The sequence below is a fragment of the Aspergillus bombycis genome (assembly GCF_001792695.1).
Source record: "Aspergillus bombycis strain NRRL26010 chromosome Unknown contig00108, whole genome shotgun sequence".
Classification (NCBI taxonomy): domain Eukaryota; kingdom Fungi; phylum Ascomycota; class Eurotiomycetes; order Eurotiales; family Aspergillaceae; genus Aspergillus; species Aspergillus bombycis.
This window is the reverse complement of record NW_019170110.1, coordinates 79,107-95,022: the sequence shown is the minus strand read 5'-3', so window position 1 is coordinate 95,022 and position 15,916 is coordinate 79,107. Positions and strand designations below refer to the sequence as shown.

Here is a 15,916-nt window from a genome sequence, read left to right as displayed (position 1 = left end):
ATTTACTCGCATTAAATGACTTTCTTTTCCTCGGCAATCATGCCGTTCCCCAAGTCGTCTCCACTCCAAAATGGGCTCAACTAGCACTAAACAACTTACCCCAATCGCTAGTTATCAAAAGAAGATTGGGGTCAACACTGCACTGATAACCCCCAAAATGAGTAGCCTAAGTCACTACTGGGCCTAAGCCATATATAAATGCTGTTGAGCAGACGTGTCCTATGGGCCTATAGCCCGTATTTCAACCAGAGTATTTGATTTCGGGACTGTTTGACGACCTGTATTGCCAACAATCTATCTGCATATACAACCCCTGCGTAAAATGAACCACTTTCAAGTATGGAAGCAAACTGCTTCTCGAAAACAGTACTTACGGAGTGAAATCCTGAAACCCTACATGGTCTCCGATATGGATCAACGGCTACCTCAGGTCCACAATGTCCAGGAACGTTCCCGTATCCATAGTCATCCAGAAGTTCAAGAAATCACTGATATCGACAATATCCCTGTTCTGGTCGAGCAATTGAGAACAGGCAGATTTACTGCTGAAGCCGTTATTCTCGCTTACGTTAGAAGGTGATTGTTGCATTGCCAATGCTTGTTTGATGGATGGGTGCAGCTAATTTCTCGCCTTTACAGGGCTGCAATAGCACAACAATTGGTGGGTTATACCTATCGCAATGGAACAGTTATACGAAGGTATTCACAAAGACTAACAACATTAGACAAACTGTATTACAGAAGTGGTTTTTGAAGATGCTTTGGCCCAGGCTCGAGCATTGGATCGTGTTTTTCAGGAAACTGGGCATCTTAAAGGACCACTCCATGGCGTCCCTGTCACTTTGAAGGACCAATTCAACATCAGAGGTGTAGATACTACCTTGGGATATGTCGGGCGTTCGTTTGCTCCTGCTACGGAGGATGCAGCTCTTGTGCAGATACTGAGGGATATGGGAGCGATCATTCTAGCGAAGACGAATCTGCCCCAAAGTATTATGGTCTGTCTGTTCGAATGAATTTTAATAGGTGTTCCGTTATGGGCTAACCTCAATTAAAGTGGGCTGAAACAGAGAATCCTCTTTGGGGTCTGACGGTTAACCCGCGCGATCCTAGGTTGACTCCAGGAGGCTCGACAGGGGGCGAAGCGGCTCTCTTAGCATTGCATGGCTCCCTCATAGGGTTTGGAACAGATATCGGTGGAAGTATCCGGATTCCGCAAAGTATTGTGGGCTTATACGGCTTCAAACCCACGGTACGTTTTAGCCCTGGAATGACCGTTCAAGACGAAAAGTACCGGGCTGACTACCAAACAGAGCAGCAGATTACCGTACCTAGGGGTTCCTGTTTCCACTGAAGGACAAGAGCACGTCCCCTCTTCCATCGGCCCAATGGCTCGCGACTTAGCGTCTATCGCTTATGTGAGTCGATCTGTTGCTAACGCTAAACCGTGGGAGTTGGACCCAAAGTGCACCCCCCTTCCGTGGAATGAGGATACATTTCAGGAGATACAGGATCGGCCCATGGTTGTCGGTTTGATTCTAGATGATGGGGTGGTGACTATCCACCCTCCTATTGAAAGAGCCCTCCGCGAGTTGTCAGCAAAAATACAAGCAAAGGGCCATGAAATTGTCATCTGGGATGCTTCAGATCACTTTGAATATATTCAACTCATGGATCAGTATTATACTGTTGACGGTGGCGAAGATATCCGTCGAGACATTGCTGTCGCCGGAGAACCATTCGTTCCACATGTTGAGGCACTAGTTACCCGAAGCCAGGCTATCTCCGTCTATGAGTATTGGCAGCTCAACAAGCAGAAGGTCGCACTACAGAAAAGATACCTTGATAAGTGGAATGCGATTCGGTCTCCATCGGGGAAGCCAGTTGACATTCTCCTAGCTCCCACTACACCGCATCCAGCTGTTCCACACCGAAGACTGCGGTGGGTTGGATATACTAAGATCTGGAACTTGCTCGACTATCCCGCTGTCACCTTCCCTGTTGATGAAGTAAGAGTGGCTGTGGATAGCGTGCAAAAGACATATCAACCGAGGAATGAGCTGGACGCATGGAACTGGGATCTTTATGACGCGAAGGCTATGGAAGGCCATCCCATCAATGTCCAAGTCATCGGAAAGAAACTGAATGAGGAAAAGGTGTTGGGGGCTGCAACCGTTATCGAGAGAATCTGGAGAGATCTCTAATTTTCATGGTTGGGGAAGATGGCATCGTGCTTGCTTACGTTGATGCCAGACAATTTTCTTTAGGCAATTTTACTTAACACCCGCCTTGTTCCGCGTCGGGAAATGTATGGCTTGTGAGCCTGCTCTAGCTTGGAGTAACCCAAACGGGATTTGGGGTAAATGCCTACTTAAACGTTGGAGTATACATCTGAGAATGAGGGGTAAGTTATGATAAGCACACGGTGGGCTACTTGATAGTCGATACCTAGTACCGGTAGATACGGTAGTAGGGGTGCTCTCAAGTAGTACGTATACAACTAGAGCTATCGCAGAGAGGGGATATTTGAATTGATTGAATGATGATAGGCCGTATTCGATATGCTGTGCGGACTTCAACTTAAGGTCTAGCTTCTACGCGATCTGAGGTAGAAAAATGGGGGGCAAAGCGTGTTCTGCTTGGCTACCGAGTCGATGCCGTGGCCAGTTGCTTGTATAGGAGGGAAATGTACAGACAAGTACAGAGCTAAGCTTATAGGATTATTGAACACATCATGAAGCAGGAGGGCGAATGAGTGGCCATGGAACAAATCCGCAAAGTCAAGGATAAACCGCCAGGGAGTGCGAAGATGCTCGCAACTCCTAAGACAAAGCATTCATAACCTCTTATGGTTGCCCAGCCATGCGCCACTACCAGAATGCAGTCTAGCCAAAACACGTTAGACTCGTCCTGAATTCATATTGTCTTTGAAAGGACCTCCAGTTTTCTGTTCAATTACTATTCCAATCTCAGGTATGCCCGAGGGCCAAATATATCATTAACTTCTTATGCGATGGGGGACTACTAATAAAACACACGTGTGTAAATTAAACATTCTTTTGTTCAACGCCTCTAAACACCGCAAAATGCCAGGTTCCTTTTCCCCAAATTTGATCACGTTCTTGGGGTTTCAAACAGCTGAGGCTTCATGTTAATCTTGCAAAGCTTCGCAATACAGCCGCTCAATTGGAGCAACGACTGCACACCGTCTAGGATGCGCATATGTGTAAAGCCTATTTCCCGGATGAACTCTAGTTTAGAATGTTCCGATAATGTCTGGATCGTCTTTGTGACTCGGAACATTGTGCTAATGATGTCATGGGAAGAGTAACCCAAGTCCCTACAGAAGAAGTAAGATTAGGTATAAAAAACCGTAACATCACGCATCATGTACACATACCATAGCTCGTTTAGTGTTTCTAAGGCGGCATCTACTTTCCCTTCCCAGCAGGCCTTGATCATCGCTTGGACTTTGATAGGATGGGGACTGTCGACAACTCGAAAGACATTATCGCCGCTGACAAAGCCGAAGCCTGACCATGTACTTTGCAAATTGTTAATGGCCTGGCGCATGTCTCCTTCCGCGCTAAACACCAGGGCCGCAATTCCGTCTTCTGTGTGTTCCACCTTTTCGGCATCGCAGACCTGTTTTAGTCGTTTGACAACCTGCCCATCGGTCAACCGAGCATAGCGGAGAATGGCGCATCGAGACTGGATGGGCTCTATGATTTTGTTCGATTGGTTACATGCAAAGGCAAATCGCGTAGTAGAAGAGTAGATCTCCATGGTGCGCCGCAACGCCTGCTGAGCACCTGGCGTCATACTGAATCGCGATCAGTAAATAAGCTAAACAAGCATGGGAGGGCTTCTTTAATGTGTACCTGTCTGCTTCATCAAGGATAATTATCTTATGACGACCAGGTGGCAGTGTGACTTTCTTTTGGGCAAATCCTTTAATTCGGTTCCGAACGACATCAATACCTGGGACTCCATCAGCCGTTGTGTCATAGTTCGTGAGTGAAGCACTTCACACCTCTCTCATCACTGGCATTCAATTCCAACACGGCTTCCTTATACGCATCACCTAGTAATTGACGTGCTAGGCATAAAATAGATGTGGTCTTTCCGATACCAGGCATGCCTGAGATAATGACGTGTGGCATATTGCCATCCTTCGCGATAATTTTCAGTCGTTCAATAGTCTCCGTGTTGCCGACAACATCATCGAGAAAGACTGGGCGGTATTTTTCAACCCTATGAATGGTCTTATGTCAGAATTGGCCTTTCTACTGAGCAACGATTGCAATCATATACCACGGCAGCTCATAATCAGGGGGTGACCCCGCTGTGACGGGCTTGAGGCCAGCGCGAGCAGCACTTGACGAAGATTCGGCTTGAACCATTGTGCAACCGTTTTGATATCCCCAGGGACTAGTTGCTAGGTCTGAGTTGTCTCAGCAAGCAAAAGCTGGTTTGCTCGGCGGACGCGAAAGTCGCCCAGATACGCGTCGGGGTGCATTTAGCCTAATTGGGATTAATCAGATCCCGTGCTCTCTTGGCATAGTATAGCTAAGTAAGTACTTGAGTACGACAAAGTCCCATATAATGATTTCTAGCGGTTGGCATGACCACACAGATCTGAACGGAGATATGATATTTTATGTACTACTCAGCCTTCTATCGTGACTGTCAACAATTCCATGGCGCGAAGCAATGATAAAAACAGATAGACTCTGGCCAGTTGCCAAGTGCACCAGTTCTAAGCTACCCGCCCCACTTTTACCCATTCAATTCCTACTTCAACAGCTCGCTACAGCTACAAGTTCAACTGATGTTTCACTCCTTTGTACCTTATACTTATGCCTCTTCCTAGATTTTATCCTAATAGTCTTAATTGTATCGCTACAAGGAGCCCATCTTTATCTACTCGCTTGGTGTATTCGCCTGAACTCCGAAGCAATAAGCTGCACTCAAGCCCTGTTCTTGTGCTAGAGAAACCAGGGGTTAAAAGGAAAAACGATAAAGGGCTATATTCGCCGCATCTTTCGTACTTCGCCGATATACAGCTTCTTGAATATTAATTCCACGATGGGAACAACATCTGTCCGCCGCAATATATTCCACCACCATCTCAGCAAACGCTCTGTATCGGCAGCTCTCCCAAATGCCTCGATGCAAAGTGGTACCACCGGTGGACTGCCTAGTCTCTCCTCTCATGTTATGCCATCTGCGTCATATGAATCGACACAGTCGCTGGGCCCCGGCCTAGTCGATGGCGGGGAGATCGTGGTGAAGGATAAAAATGGTGATTATAAGCTCGATATTCCCGTTCTTCCGCCCGCCGTTGCAAGAGAGGATGGGGATGAGATGGAGGGCATGGAAGGTGGAGCTACTAGAGGATCTGGGCCTACGGGGGCTGAGTCCACAGCACAAATAGAAATTAGCGGGCGCGAGAAAGAGAGTAAGTTTACTTCGACTATCCGTCCATTATTGGCCGATAACATACTGATCGCGATTGATCTAGAAATTGAGGCAAGTCTGGTAGATATGATGTACCGAAGTCGGAACAGGCAGATGAGCACCGAACCAGCTGGTAAGTTTCACCCTTATGCTGCTCCACGCGGTTGGATCTGGTTCGATTACAGCTGATTGGTTTCCTTAGAGATTCTGAATCTCATCCATCAGAACCTTAGGAACAATGTTGCCTCCCTGGATGAAGACAACTGGATATACGAACCAGAACCCGACTCGCTTTTCTAGTCGATGCCACTTACATTATGCATGAATATCTCCATGACAAAGCTGTGTATACTATGCCCGATCTGTATACACCGCGGGCACTGCCTTCCGTTAAACTAGTCGAGCTCCGGATTTGCTGGTGGCGCTTCGACTTTCTTGGATGAGCCTCGGCTCTGCGACATCCTTCCGCCTGTACTGCCCTGTCCCCCTCCAAACAGCATGCTACCCATCATATCCAGCAAAGGGTTGCCCTGTCTTGGGATCTTAATACTGAAATACTGCTCCCCAATCTGAGCCAAGAAATCATCCCAGATGCTGACCTCTTGGATTTGCGGTGCATAATGCGATGTTAACTGTTTGAAAAGGTCCGCGCTGCCGCGTTGAATCGTGAGGAGAAGCATGCTGATAAAGTTCAGCAAAGGCAATGCGGGAAAGACTCGCACATCAGTACTGGAGCTGCTGACATCCTGTGAACTGGGGGAAGGATTAGAGGACGAAAGTCGGGACGTGAAGATGAGGAATGCTTTATTAGCACTGCGCAGATTTCCGGTCAGGAGGTACGGGAAAACTGCGCGGGATGCGTAAATCGCTGCCGTGTGCGGTTCGTCATTTGTGTACCACTCATGCTCTAATTTTGCCAGGGTTTCAGCTGATTCTGAGGTTCCGAGGATCAGATGCTTTTCAGCGTCGTAGGGTTCATGGTCTAAAGCCATTGGTTAAGGAAAACATGGACATGTATTTCACCGGCACAGATTTACATACCTTCGGCATACACCGATCCAACTGCATGATGTAAATCGGGGTCGCCTCTCTCTAGAGGCCCAAACCGTCCACTCCAGCCAATCATCTCCTGTATGAACCTTTTGCGAGTTGGTTCCTCGGATGGGAATTCATGTAGAAGCTCGATAAGGCGCTCTGCAATTAGGTAAAATCATCAGCTTAGTCAAAGTTCAACTTTCATAGTAAAACCTATACAGAGAAAAATGCTTCTCGAGACTTACTCTTTCGAGCACGGCCTTCCGTATCATCATCATTTTCAGTAATTTCCCACCCCGCCTTCGTGTACACCTCAACAACAAGCATAATGGCCAAGTCTCCGCCACTGGCAGAAGCGCCTTGCTGAGACCCAGCCCTTAAAAGTGCAGTCGCACCCCCTGCCAGTAACTCCGCGGCCGCATCGTAATTCGCTTGTTTGATATACCGCGCAGCGATGACCCTCAGTTGCTGATGAGCCTCGTAGTAAGCACCGGAGGCTATCCTGTCGCCAAAATAATTAGCTCCTTGCTATGAAACGTTACCACCGAGATAAAGTTGCTATAAAAGCAAGTACGCGGGCTCCGTGATGTTCCTACTTTTCTCGTTGCCGAGCAATGGTCTTCTCGATACGTGAGGTCATCCTGCTTCGTGTTCAATGCAGTGAAATGTTTTGGAAACGGTAAAATAGGTGGAAATGGGGACAACAAGATGAGAGCGATATTAAATTATGGTGGGGAAAAGAAGACAACTCAGGTGTCAAACACGGAAGTGAGAAAGAGGGGGAGTGAGAAGTGGACTCAAAAGAGTCGGGCAATACAGCAGCTACTGAGAGTTTGGTGGGACACTTCGGCTCTCAAATCCAGAACACCGGAGGGACGAATAGAACTGAACTTCTACTGTACGATTTCGCATGCTCATGTCTTCTTTGACACAGTCTGATTGAATTTTTTTAAAAAAAAAAATATGATAGCATAAAATAAACCCGTGAAGCATTGGCGAAGCTCAATTATGTTACCTTTCTTCAATGTTCGTCGTGGATAAGGCGCTAACCCTGTTCTGGGAGAATGCTGACCAGTCACTGACTTTTTGAAGGAACCACTCCGTACTACTACTAGTACTAATATTCTATCTACATCACGCTCCCTGCTAGATACAAAGCACAGCCGGGTACCCTTCTTTACCCAAACCGCCTTTAAAACTTCCCTATCCTTGTCGCATGTCGGGATAGACGTTGTAGTTGTTCGTTTGGTCTACTGGTGAAGGTTGCGATCACTTTATACTTTTCTTATTTATTTTACTTTTATTTTTATTATTATATTTTTTTATAAGTTTGTTTGATTTTTACTAGCCCCCATTCTTCCTTTATCTATCTATCTTAACCATTTCCTTTCCCTAGCTGCAACGTACTACTGATTAAAAGTTGTTGAATCACATCACTAGTATACTCAAAATACACCCCGAGACGCCATGAATCGAGGCGCTTTTGACATACAGCCGATTGGCCGCTTCTATGGATCCAATGCTACGATTCGCCGTCCTAAGGTAGGTTTGCCGTTCCGTCCTGCATGGTTTCGATAATGTAAACATCGCGTAGGAGATCACTTGCTTTTCATATGATGACCAGCACTCCTTTCATTTAGGGGATTTGTCCCTACGATACTACTATCCACCACATCTTCCGGCAGACTTGAATCGTGGTTATGATACCTTCCAAAAGCTGGATGACTCGGCGGATGAGCATCTAAATGCTCTACTGGAAACGATCATGGCTTTGGAAAAGGAGACAGGAAAGAAATGTGAGGCCGATATCATCACCTGGAGGGGAATGATGACCAAAGTAAGCTACTTGATCAGGGGCTGGTACCCCAACTTCAACTCGTAAGTTGACACTGGCACTCATCTAGATCCTGACGGCGCCATTCGACAATTTGAATGGGTATGTACAACTACCGATCGCTGCGACGTTGCTCTTCACTCAATCATATGTAGATTCGAAATGAATGCGACTCGGTTCCAAGTGAGTCCCATCCAGGGCATATTTAGTCCTTTTCGTGGTATCCCGAAGCTAACCATTGTGCCTTAGGATACTATGTAAGCACATTAGCATGACTATGCCGGCTATGTGCATTCTAAACAATGTCTAGATTTATTGAAGAGAACAATCTCTACAAGAACCAGCAAAAACAGTTACAAAAGAATCAACGAATGCCCCCAGGGATGCCTTCTCAGGATATGATGGCCTATTGGGGTAGCGTATATGCGCCTCCTTCATTCTAGTGTCTGTTGTTGATTGAATTAGGGTACAAATTCGAAACACTATCTCTTCTCAACCAGCCATGGGACCCGACGACACGTGAAGAGATTGAATCCCGGGATGAGCTGACTGTGAACAACAATGCCCAATACTGCTCAGTTGTACGCACAGGAATAGGCAAGACGCGACTGATAATCGGGGGCGAGGTTGATGCCGGTATGGAGAGGACTAACCTTATCCAAGCGCACATGCTAATAACTTGACAGTCTGGGATTGCAAGCCTACTCGAAAAGAAGACGGTATTCACTGGGTGGAACTTAAAACATCTGCAGAGATCAGAAACGATCGGGACATGTTGAAATATGAGCGGAAACTGCTAAAATTCTGGGCACAGTCATTCTTGCTTGGTGTTCCCAAAATCATTGTAGGCTTTCGTGATCAACGTGGTATAGTCCATCGCTTAGAAGAGCTTGAGACTGCCAGCATACCAAATAAAGTCAAAAATGCTGGTAGGGGTACCTGGGACGGGAACATTTGCATCAATTTCACTAGTGCTTTTCTCGAATGTAGGAACTCCTGAGGCGCTTGACAGTATCGCATACTAATGAGCTTTAGGGCTAAAATCTACTATTAATGAGGAGGGGATGTGGAGAATTCGAAAGCCCGAGAAATCATCCATTATTGAAGTATTCAGACTCGAAGAGAGTGGAACGGGTGATCTAATTTCGCCATCATTCTCAACCTGGCGGTCAAAGACATGAGGTCTGCTAGTTCTAGGCCATGAATTTGTCTCCATATGCTTATTCATATTCGAGGATGCTGAACTATTACATGCGTCTAAAACCAAGCCAAGTATATCCACCGGTCTTACTTACGATTTAATAATCAAGCGGGAGACTGCGGCCGATTAACCAGCTATGGCAGTCATGCACGCATCATGTGGAGCCGGTCAAGCACTTACGGACAGACGTACGGAGTATGGCAACGTTTTGCAGGGTGTGTGGCCCAAATCGTCAATGACTATGGCGACAAGATTTACTACGGGAGCGCTCTGGCACAAGGGAAGAGAATACGAGACCAGATCGTGAACGACTGGTCTATAAAATTCGAGCTTAATATAGGATTGGGTCGCGTTCATATGACGAGCCTTCATGATGCTCCTTAATTGCGTCATTCAAAAATGTCGAAATACTAATGGTTACAATTTGTTCAACAGATCGGAGATGTTGTTACTGTTGCTGTTGATAGTCGACCAAGCCAAGATAAATTTGCATCGATGAGTTCTCTTTGATAGATTTCATATCTATTGAAATAAGTCCGAAAGAAAGTTCTGCTCTTCCAGTGATTCACTGCCTGTGTCACGAGAGATCCTTCTCGTACTGTCTTCCCGAGCCTGTAGAGATTTCCCCCGTTCTGCTCTTTTAGCCATAGCCTTGAGAACTCGTTTATGGCTATGTCCATTGAGATGGACGTTCCACTGCTCTTCATTTACCATTGTTTTGTGGCAAACGTCGCAGGTGAAACATTTCGCCGCGGAACCTGGACGCTCTTGCGACTGAGCGTCTTTTGCGCCCAGGATGGTTTTTGCTAACTCCGAAAGTGACTTAGGGTCCGGGGCAGATTCGTCTTTGAGTAAGGCCTGGGTTAAAAGCTCGGACGGCTCCGTGATGCAATTCCCCCAATCTTCCACGTTTGTGCTATCTAGAAGGTAAAGGCGATGCGCCATACCGGTCTCTGCAAGGGTGTTCCATAGCTTGTTTCGAATCCATTTGACTTGCGATGCTGAATACTGGCGGGTGGCAATCTTGATAGACTCGATACAAGATTTTTTGAGGGTTTCCAATTCGTCACCGCTTAGGGATCTCTTGTGTAGGGCTTCAAAATATGGCGCTAATTCCTTGAACCCAATGGCCACCCAAACGCCCCGTGTCGGATCAATGCTAGAGCCTTGTGTCCTTCTTTCTCGGATATAGTCTGACATCCCCTGTGCTTCAGACATCAGGCCTTGCTCGATCATGACATCCACACGTTTATCAAGTCGAGCAATAAGAGCCTCCCTCTCTGAATGAATCCAGAAAACCATCGTTGGAAACCGTAAATGGCCCTCGCCCGTAGTACGATCACTGTTAGCCAGAGCCGCCTGCTTCAGGCGTTTTTGATCTGCGTAAACTTCCGATGCAGGACGTCCCGTCTGAAAGTAAATCTCCAAGGAACGACGAATTTTTCGCGTGTCGTTTGGATGCCATCGATCAGCCATGACCGGGTCAACCTCTCTTAATTTCTGCAACACCACGTCTGTCGGGGCATCGAGAATTGGCCATTTTGTAGATAATTCCTCGGCCTCTCCGCCGGAGCGTGCACCTGATCCCTGGGACTCGTCCGATCCCTCCCCAACCAGCTGGCCTTTAAACAACACGGCTTGTGTATAGTAGTGAGTTCCGCCCACCAAAATTGGGAGTTTCCCTCTGGAGTGGATGTCCTTAATGATTCGAAGGCATTCGCTTTTGAACAGTCCTATGCGCCATGGCTCTTCATTCAACTCGATGCAGCTGATTAGATGGTGTGGGATATTGTTCCGTTCATCCATTGGTATTTGATTCGTGATGATGGGGAGACCGCGGTACATTTGCATCGCATCTCCGTTAATTATCTCACCGTTGAAACGAGTAGCCAGGTCCACTGCAAGCTATCTGCAGTCATTAGCAATCGGGATTCACATATGATCATCAGCAATGCGATCACCCACCTTGGACTTGCCAGTACCCGTGGCACCGACTATGGCTATGAGGGGCTCCATGTTGGGCGGACGTCTAGCAAAGAAAGGGTACCGGAGAAAAGGGCGCATGAGAGGAGACAAAAAACCATTTTTGTCTCCGGCTAGTCCCCTTGCTCGACAAAGTTACGACAGCGATAGCACGCCAACTGGGGATTGTAGATAGGCTTTTTACTGAAAAAAGAAAAGAAAAAGCCACAAAGGTCTAAATGAGAAATGAGAAATGAGAAATGAGAAATGAGAAATGAGGGGAAAAGATTGACTGGTGGAAGAGGTTAACCTTATCGGGCAAAGCGGAGCAGCCAGGCAGGTTTTATCTGATCTCATCATTTTATGGACTGATTAAATCAAGTACTCCGTGGAAGTAGTAGTAACCCAACATCATCGTTCAGCCCCTCCGATCCCCTTGCCTAGATTTCTCTCTTCTTTCTCTCTCTCTCTCTCTCTCCCCGCCGCCATGGCCAACATACCGTCAATCCAGGTTAAAAATCTGTCATATAAATTTCAGGATGGTTCGTCCGGCCTGGCAGATGTAAGTCTCAACTTACCAGCCGGAAGTCGAACTTTGCTCATCGGAGGTAGGTACACTATTAATTATGGTTTCTCCAATGGCTAACGTCAACGGTAGCTAATGGAGCGGGAAAAACCACCCTTCTACGGTTGCTCGCGGGCAAGCGTCTCGCTCCCGACGACACAATCACCGTCGGCGGCAAGGACCCCTTCAAAGAGGGTCTGGAAGGTGTGACTTATCTAGGCGTCGAGTGGGTTCTTAACAATATTGTTCGGACTGACATTGACGTTCCTACATTACTGGCTTCTGTGGGCGGAAATGCCTATCCCGAGCGGAGGGACGAGCTTGTAGATATCCTCGATATCGACTTGCGGTGGCGTATGCATGCTGTGTCTGATGGAGAGCGGCGCCGCGTCCAGTTGGCCATGGGTCTACTCCGACCCTGGCAAGTCCTACTCCTCGATGAAATCACCGTTGACCTGGACCTGCTATCCCGTCATAATTTCCTCTCTTTTCTAAAGCGCGAGACCGAAACTAGACCTTGCACCATAGTGTATGCGACGCACATCTTGGACAATTTGTCTCAATGGCCAACACATTTGGTGCACATGAATCTTGGCAATGTCAAGCAGTGGGGCCCAATTGAAAAGTTTCAGAAAGAAGTGCCTGAAACATCCGAAAATAGCCAGCTTGGAGAGCTCGTTCTAAAGTGGCTCAAGGAAGATCTCAAGGCCAGAGGTCCTAGAAATGGGCGGCGTGGCCAAGCCAAGACCTACGAGTCGTTTGATGGGATAGGGGGATATGGCTTTGAAAAACGGAACTGAATCAATTCCTCTAATCCTATTAATCTCTTTCTGGTTTAGACTCTCTCTATTCATCTCTTTTCGCCCTTTTCTGTTTTCGTTCTTTGTTTATCTGTTTACTCATTTATCATTTATTTATTTTTGCGACTCATTCAACAATATTTACTTTTACCATGGCATGACATGCATGGAAAGGGTTTCACTGCAATGAAATATGAGAATCAACCCCAACGGTTATATTCGACATTCGATAACTCCTTCAACAAGCATAGATGTCACCAAGATTTTTTGCCTGGTATTTGTATATATAAAGCATATTGCATCTCATGAAACCATGCTGGAAATAGAATATATACGCGTTGAGGTATCTTCACTTGCAACGGCAAGCTTGAGACTATAGTCGTCTTGGCTGGTATCATATTTCGCGGAAGGTCGCCATGCGAGTTGTGTGATCGCCTTGGACGGGGATGTCAGCTTGTCGATATTACCCAGATGGGTTGCCTCCAGGCTGTCAACTGCGATTTCGTATAACGACAATTCGCCGCTATCCTCGCCTGTAGCGAGGAAGAGGGAATTCGCCTGCACCTTCGGGAAGAAAGATATTGCAGTAACGGAGCTCTTCAGTGTGATTGTTGTTTTGCATACAAAGGACCCTTGGCTAATTTGCCAGATTTTCACTAACTTATCGCGACCAGCTGTGGCGAAAGTGTGGATATCCGGAATAGGGGCCCAAGCAGCATCCAAGATCATTCTTGAATGGCCCTTAGGATGAGATTCCATGAGTGAGAACACAGATCGGTCTAGTTCACTGCGGCAGTAAATTGCCCATTGTCGGTCTCGCCCAACACTTAGAAGGTATTGGTCATCGTGAGAAAATGAAAGGCTTGTAATAGTCAAAGAATGTGCTGCAAGGGAAGGCCGTATTTCATGCCAGTCCGATGTATCATAGAGACGAACCACTGCATGATCTATTGAGCTCGCTTTACAGGCCGTAGCAATGAGTGTGCAGTCATGACTGACGGCCACAGCCGATATTTCATAGCCATGACCATAGAGTTTTTCGTGCTCTGGCCATAATGTGTAACGCGCTAGCTGATCTTCTAAGGGTGGCTGATTTGAATCCGAGAGTATTGTTTGATTTTCCTGGGCTTGTCCAATATTGGTGGCATTTGCCTCCTCCCCTTCTCCCTCGCCCATTGGAGCTTCTCCCATCGATTGGTTTGAGAGACCCAGAACTGGTATCTGAGCAGTGTCTGGCAGTTCTCCCTCTGCTGATTGTTTGAATGCAGAAAGTTTCTCTAGTAACTTAGCAATCGGCTTGGGCTCGTTGAAAACCCGCAAAAGCTTCTCGTCTGCACCGGAAACGAAGCGCGCAGGTCCTAATGTATCAACACAGTTCAGATCGTAACCGTGAATTTGTGGCCTTGAGAACTCATGCCACGACTGTTTTCCATCTCGTAGCCACTGTGCATGGAGTCGAGTCGTCTGGTCTGCACTAGTAGATAACAGATAGCCCCCAGAAGGCTCCCACCGTACACCATTAACCGGGCGCACATGTCCCGATATGCCCAGGGTCTGCACCCAGACGTCCGCATCTGCATCGTAGCTCCATGCCCTCCAGCTGCCTGTTCGCCCAAGGCTCACTACTTGGTTACCGTCCGGTGACCAGAGGCCAATCCAGAACCCACCAGTGCTACCTGTAGCTGTAGTAGACCCTTTTTGAACACTAATTTCCCCCATCCTTTCAGCCGAAACCCAAACTCCAGAGACGGTATCTTGTTCCCAGATAGTCAACGTGTTATCCGCAGAAGCAGAGAGAAGCTGTTGACGTTCGGGGCTGGGGTTCCATGTAGTCGTGTAAATCCAGTCCTCATTTCCGAACAACAGAGCTTCGAAAGTAACAGAGTACTTCGACCCCGCTGCATTAAATTGATGAGCTTTATTTGATAATGTCGGTTCGAGTTCGCCTAGCACGGGATCCTCATCTCCTGCCGGCGCTGCAAGGGTAACCTCCCCACGTTGGATTCGCCAGAGTCGAATATACTTGTCCTGGCTAGCAGACGCGAGCAGGATGTCTCCTGTTTTGCTCTGCTTATCCCGCGTGAACGACAGAGAACGCACCCAAGCCTCGTGACCGGACAGCACAGCAGCAAGCCTGAAACTAGTACCACCGAGTGGATCTTCAAGGATGTAAATATGTACGATATTTGTAGTACCTGCGACTGCCAATACCATGGGTCCATCTGCCTGAAGCGGCTTCAGTGCCAATGCCAGAGGAAAAAAGCGTGGTTTCATAACTATTGTTGTGAGTAACTCGCTCTTAGCTCCTTCACCCTGGAATGTTATCCTCCAGATTTTAACACTTCCATCTGCCGCCCCCGACGCAACGAGACCCGCTCCATCACTGACAGCGATTGTGTTTATCGAGCTTGTATGACCTTCTAGAGTTTGCGCATGCTTGAATTGGAGACGGGTATCTGTTACAGCTTGCCATATCCGGACTGTGTGATCGGCAGAAGCAGTGATAAGGAATTTTGTGCTTGTAGTGGGACATGTGTAAAATTTAACGGCATTGACCTTGTCGGTATGACCGACAAGAAGAGAGTAGACCCCACGCTGAAACTTATCCTGCGCGCGAAGTTAGATGTTTAGCCAACATCCTTGATACAAGCAGCAGGTACCAAACACAAGCAATATCTACGCAATCATCCGTACCTTAGGGTCCCACAAAGCCACATTGTTGTCTGCACCAAAGGCAAGCACCCCGGACTGAACATCCCAGTCAGCGGCGGAGGGATGCCTATTTCCACCGACGCTGATATAATCGCTTGTGATGGATACCATGGGCTCGAACTTTCGGGGTGTAATACCTATAGTGTATATTTGTGAGGTTTTTTCGTCGCGTGGAGACAGAGATATAAAAGGAAGGGTTGTCACAAATGCTGGAGGTCATCACTGAATGACTTTTTGTGCTGCGAACCTTTTAGACGCTTATCGATAAGGACGACGACTCACAACACTGGAAAACCCCTCTTCTTTCCCACCACGGCTGAGCCTTCACATCCAGTACATATTGTACT

At 47.2% G+C, this 15,916-nt stretch overlaps 8 protein-coding genes across 8 annotated transcripts; 4 read left to right on the top strand and 4 right to left on the bottom strand.

Moving 5' to 3' along the window:
- Nucleotides 1–322: 322 nt before the first annotated feature.
- On the top strand, nt 323–2,204 carry ABOM_008770 (amidase; the record flags this gene model as incomplete). Its single annotated transcript, XM_022535899.1, has 5 exons — nt 323–576; nt 640–661; nt 726–998; nt 1,058–1,252; nt 1,314–2,204. The coding sequence occupies 5 exons, from the start codon at nt 323–325 to the stop codon at nt 2,202–2,204; spliced, it is 1,635 nt and encodes a 544-aa protein (XP_022385294.1).
- A 910-nt stretch (nt 2,205–3,114) lies between these two features.
- ABOM_008769 (replication factor C subunit 4) lies at nt 3,115–4,403 on the bottom strand (the record flags this gene model as incomplete). The annotated part of the gene is made up of 5 exons (XM_022535898.1): nt 3,115–3,340; nt 3,401–3,823; nt 3,882–3,981; nt 4,034–4,254; nt 4,315–4,403. 5 exons carry the CDS (start codon nt 4,401–4,403, stop codon nt 3,115–3,117), a joined length of 1,059 nt encoding a protein of 352 aa, XP_022385301.1.
- Nucleotides 4,404–5,088: 685 nt separating this feature from the next.
- Nucleotides 5,089–5,760, top strand: ABOM_008768 (uncharacterized protein; the record flags this gene model as incomplete). Its single annotated transcript, XM_022535897.1, has 3 exons — nt 5,089–5,461; nt 5,525–5,593; nt 5,663–5,760. 3 exons carry the CDS (start codon nt 5,089–5,091, stop codon nt 5,758–5,760), a joined length of 540 nt encoding a protein of 179 aa, XP_022385313.1.
- A 95-nt stretch (nt 5,761–5,855) lies between these two features.
- Nucleotides 5,856–7,135, bottom strand: ABOM_008767 (protein GET4; the record flags this gene model as incomplete). The annotated part of the gene is made up of 4 exons (XM_022535896.1): nt 5,856–6,442; nt 6,502–6,654; nt 6,741–6,997; nt 7,092–7,135. The coding sequence occupies 4 exons, from the start codon at nt 7,133–7,135 to the stop codon at nt 5,856–5,858; spliced, it is 1,041 nt and encodes a 346-aa protein (XP_022385315.1).
- Nucleotides 7,136–7,962: 827 nt separating this feature from the next.
- On the top strand, nt 7,963–9,510 carry ABOM_008766 (DXO/RAI1 family decapping nuclease; the record flags this gene model as incomplete). The annotated part of the gene is made up of 9 exons (XM_022535895.1): nt 7,963–8,037; nt 8,090–8,332; nt 8,400–8,431; nt 8,485–8,512; nt 8,579–8,586; nt 8,640–8,743; nt 8,795–8,965; nt 9,016–9,315; nt 9,365–9,510. The coding sequence occupies 9 exons, from the start codon at nt 7,963–7,965 to the stop codon at nt 9,508–9,510; spliced, it is 1,107 nt and encodes a 368-aa protein (XP_022385314.1).
- Nucleotides 9,511–10,052: 542 nt separating this feature from the next.
- Nucleotides 10,053–11,546, bottom strand: ABOM_008765 (tRNA dimethylallyltransferase; the record flags this gene model as incomplete). The annotated part of the gene is made up of 2 exons (XM_022535894.1): nt 10,053–11,435; nt 11,496–11,546. 2 exons carry the CDS (start codon nt 11,544–11,546, stop codon nt 10,053–10,055), a joined length of 1,434 nt encoding a protein of 477 aa, XP_022385317.1.
- Nucleotides 11,547–11,979: 433 nt separating this feature from the next.
- ABOM_008764 (putative ABC transporter) lies at nt 11,980–12,857 on the top strand (the record flags this gene model as incomplete). The annotated part of the gene is made up of 2 exons (XM_022535893.1): nt 11,980–12,100; nt 12,151–12,857. 2 exons carry the CDS (start codon nt 11,980–11,982, stop codon nt 12,855–12,857), a joined length of 828 nt encoding a protein of 275 aa, XP_022385316.1.
- A 303-nt stretch (nt 12,858–13,160) lies between these two features.
- On the bottom strand, nt 13,161–15,680 carry ABOM_008763 (Elongator subunit ELP2; the record flags this gene model as incomplete). The annotated part of the gene is made up of 2 exons (XM_022535892.1): nt 13,161–15,464; nt 15,552–15,680. 2 exons carry the CDS (start codon nt 15,678–15,680, stop codon nt 13,161–13,163), a joined length of 2,433 nt encoding a protein of 810 aa, XP_022385302.1.
- Nucleotides 15,681–15,916: the final 236 nt, after the last annotated feature.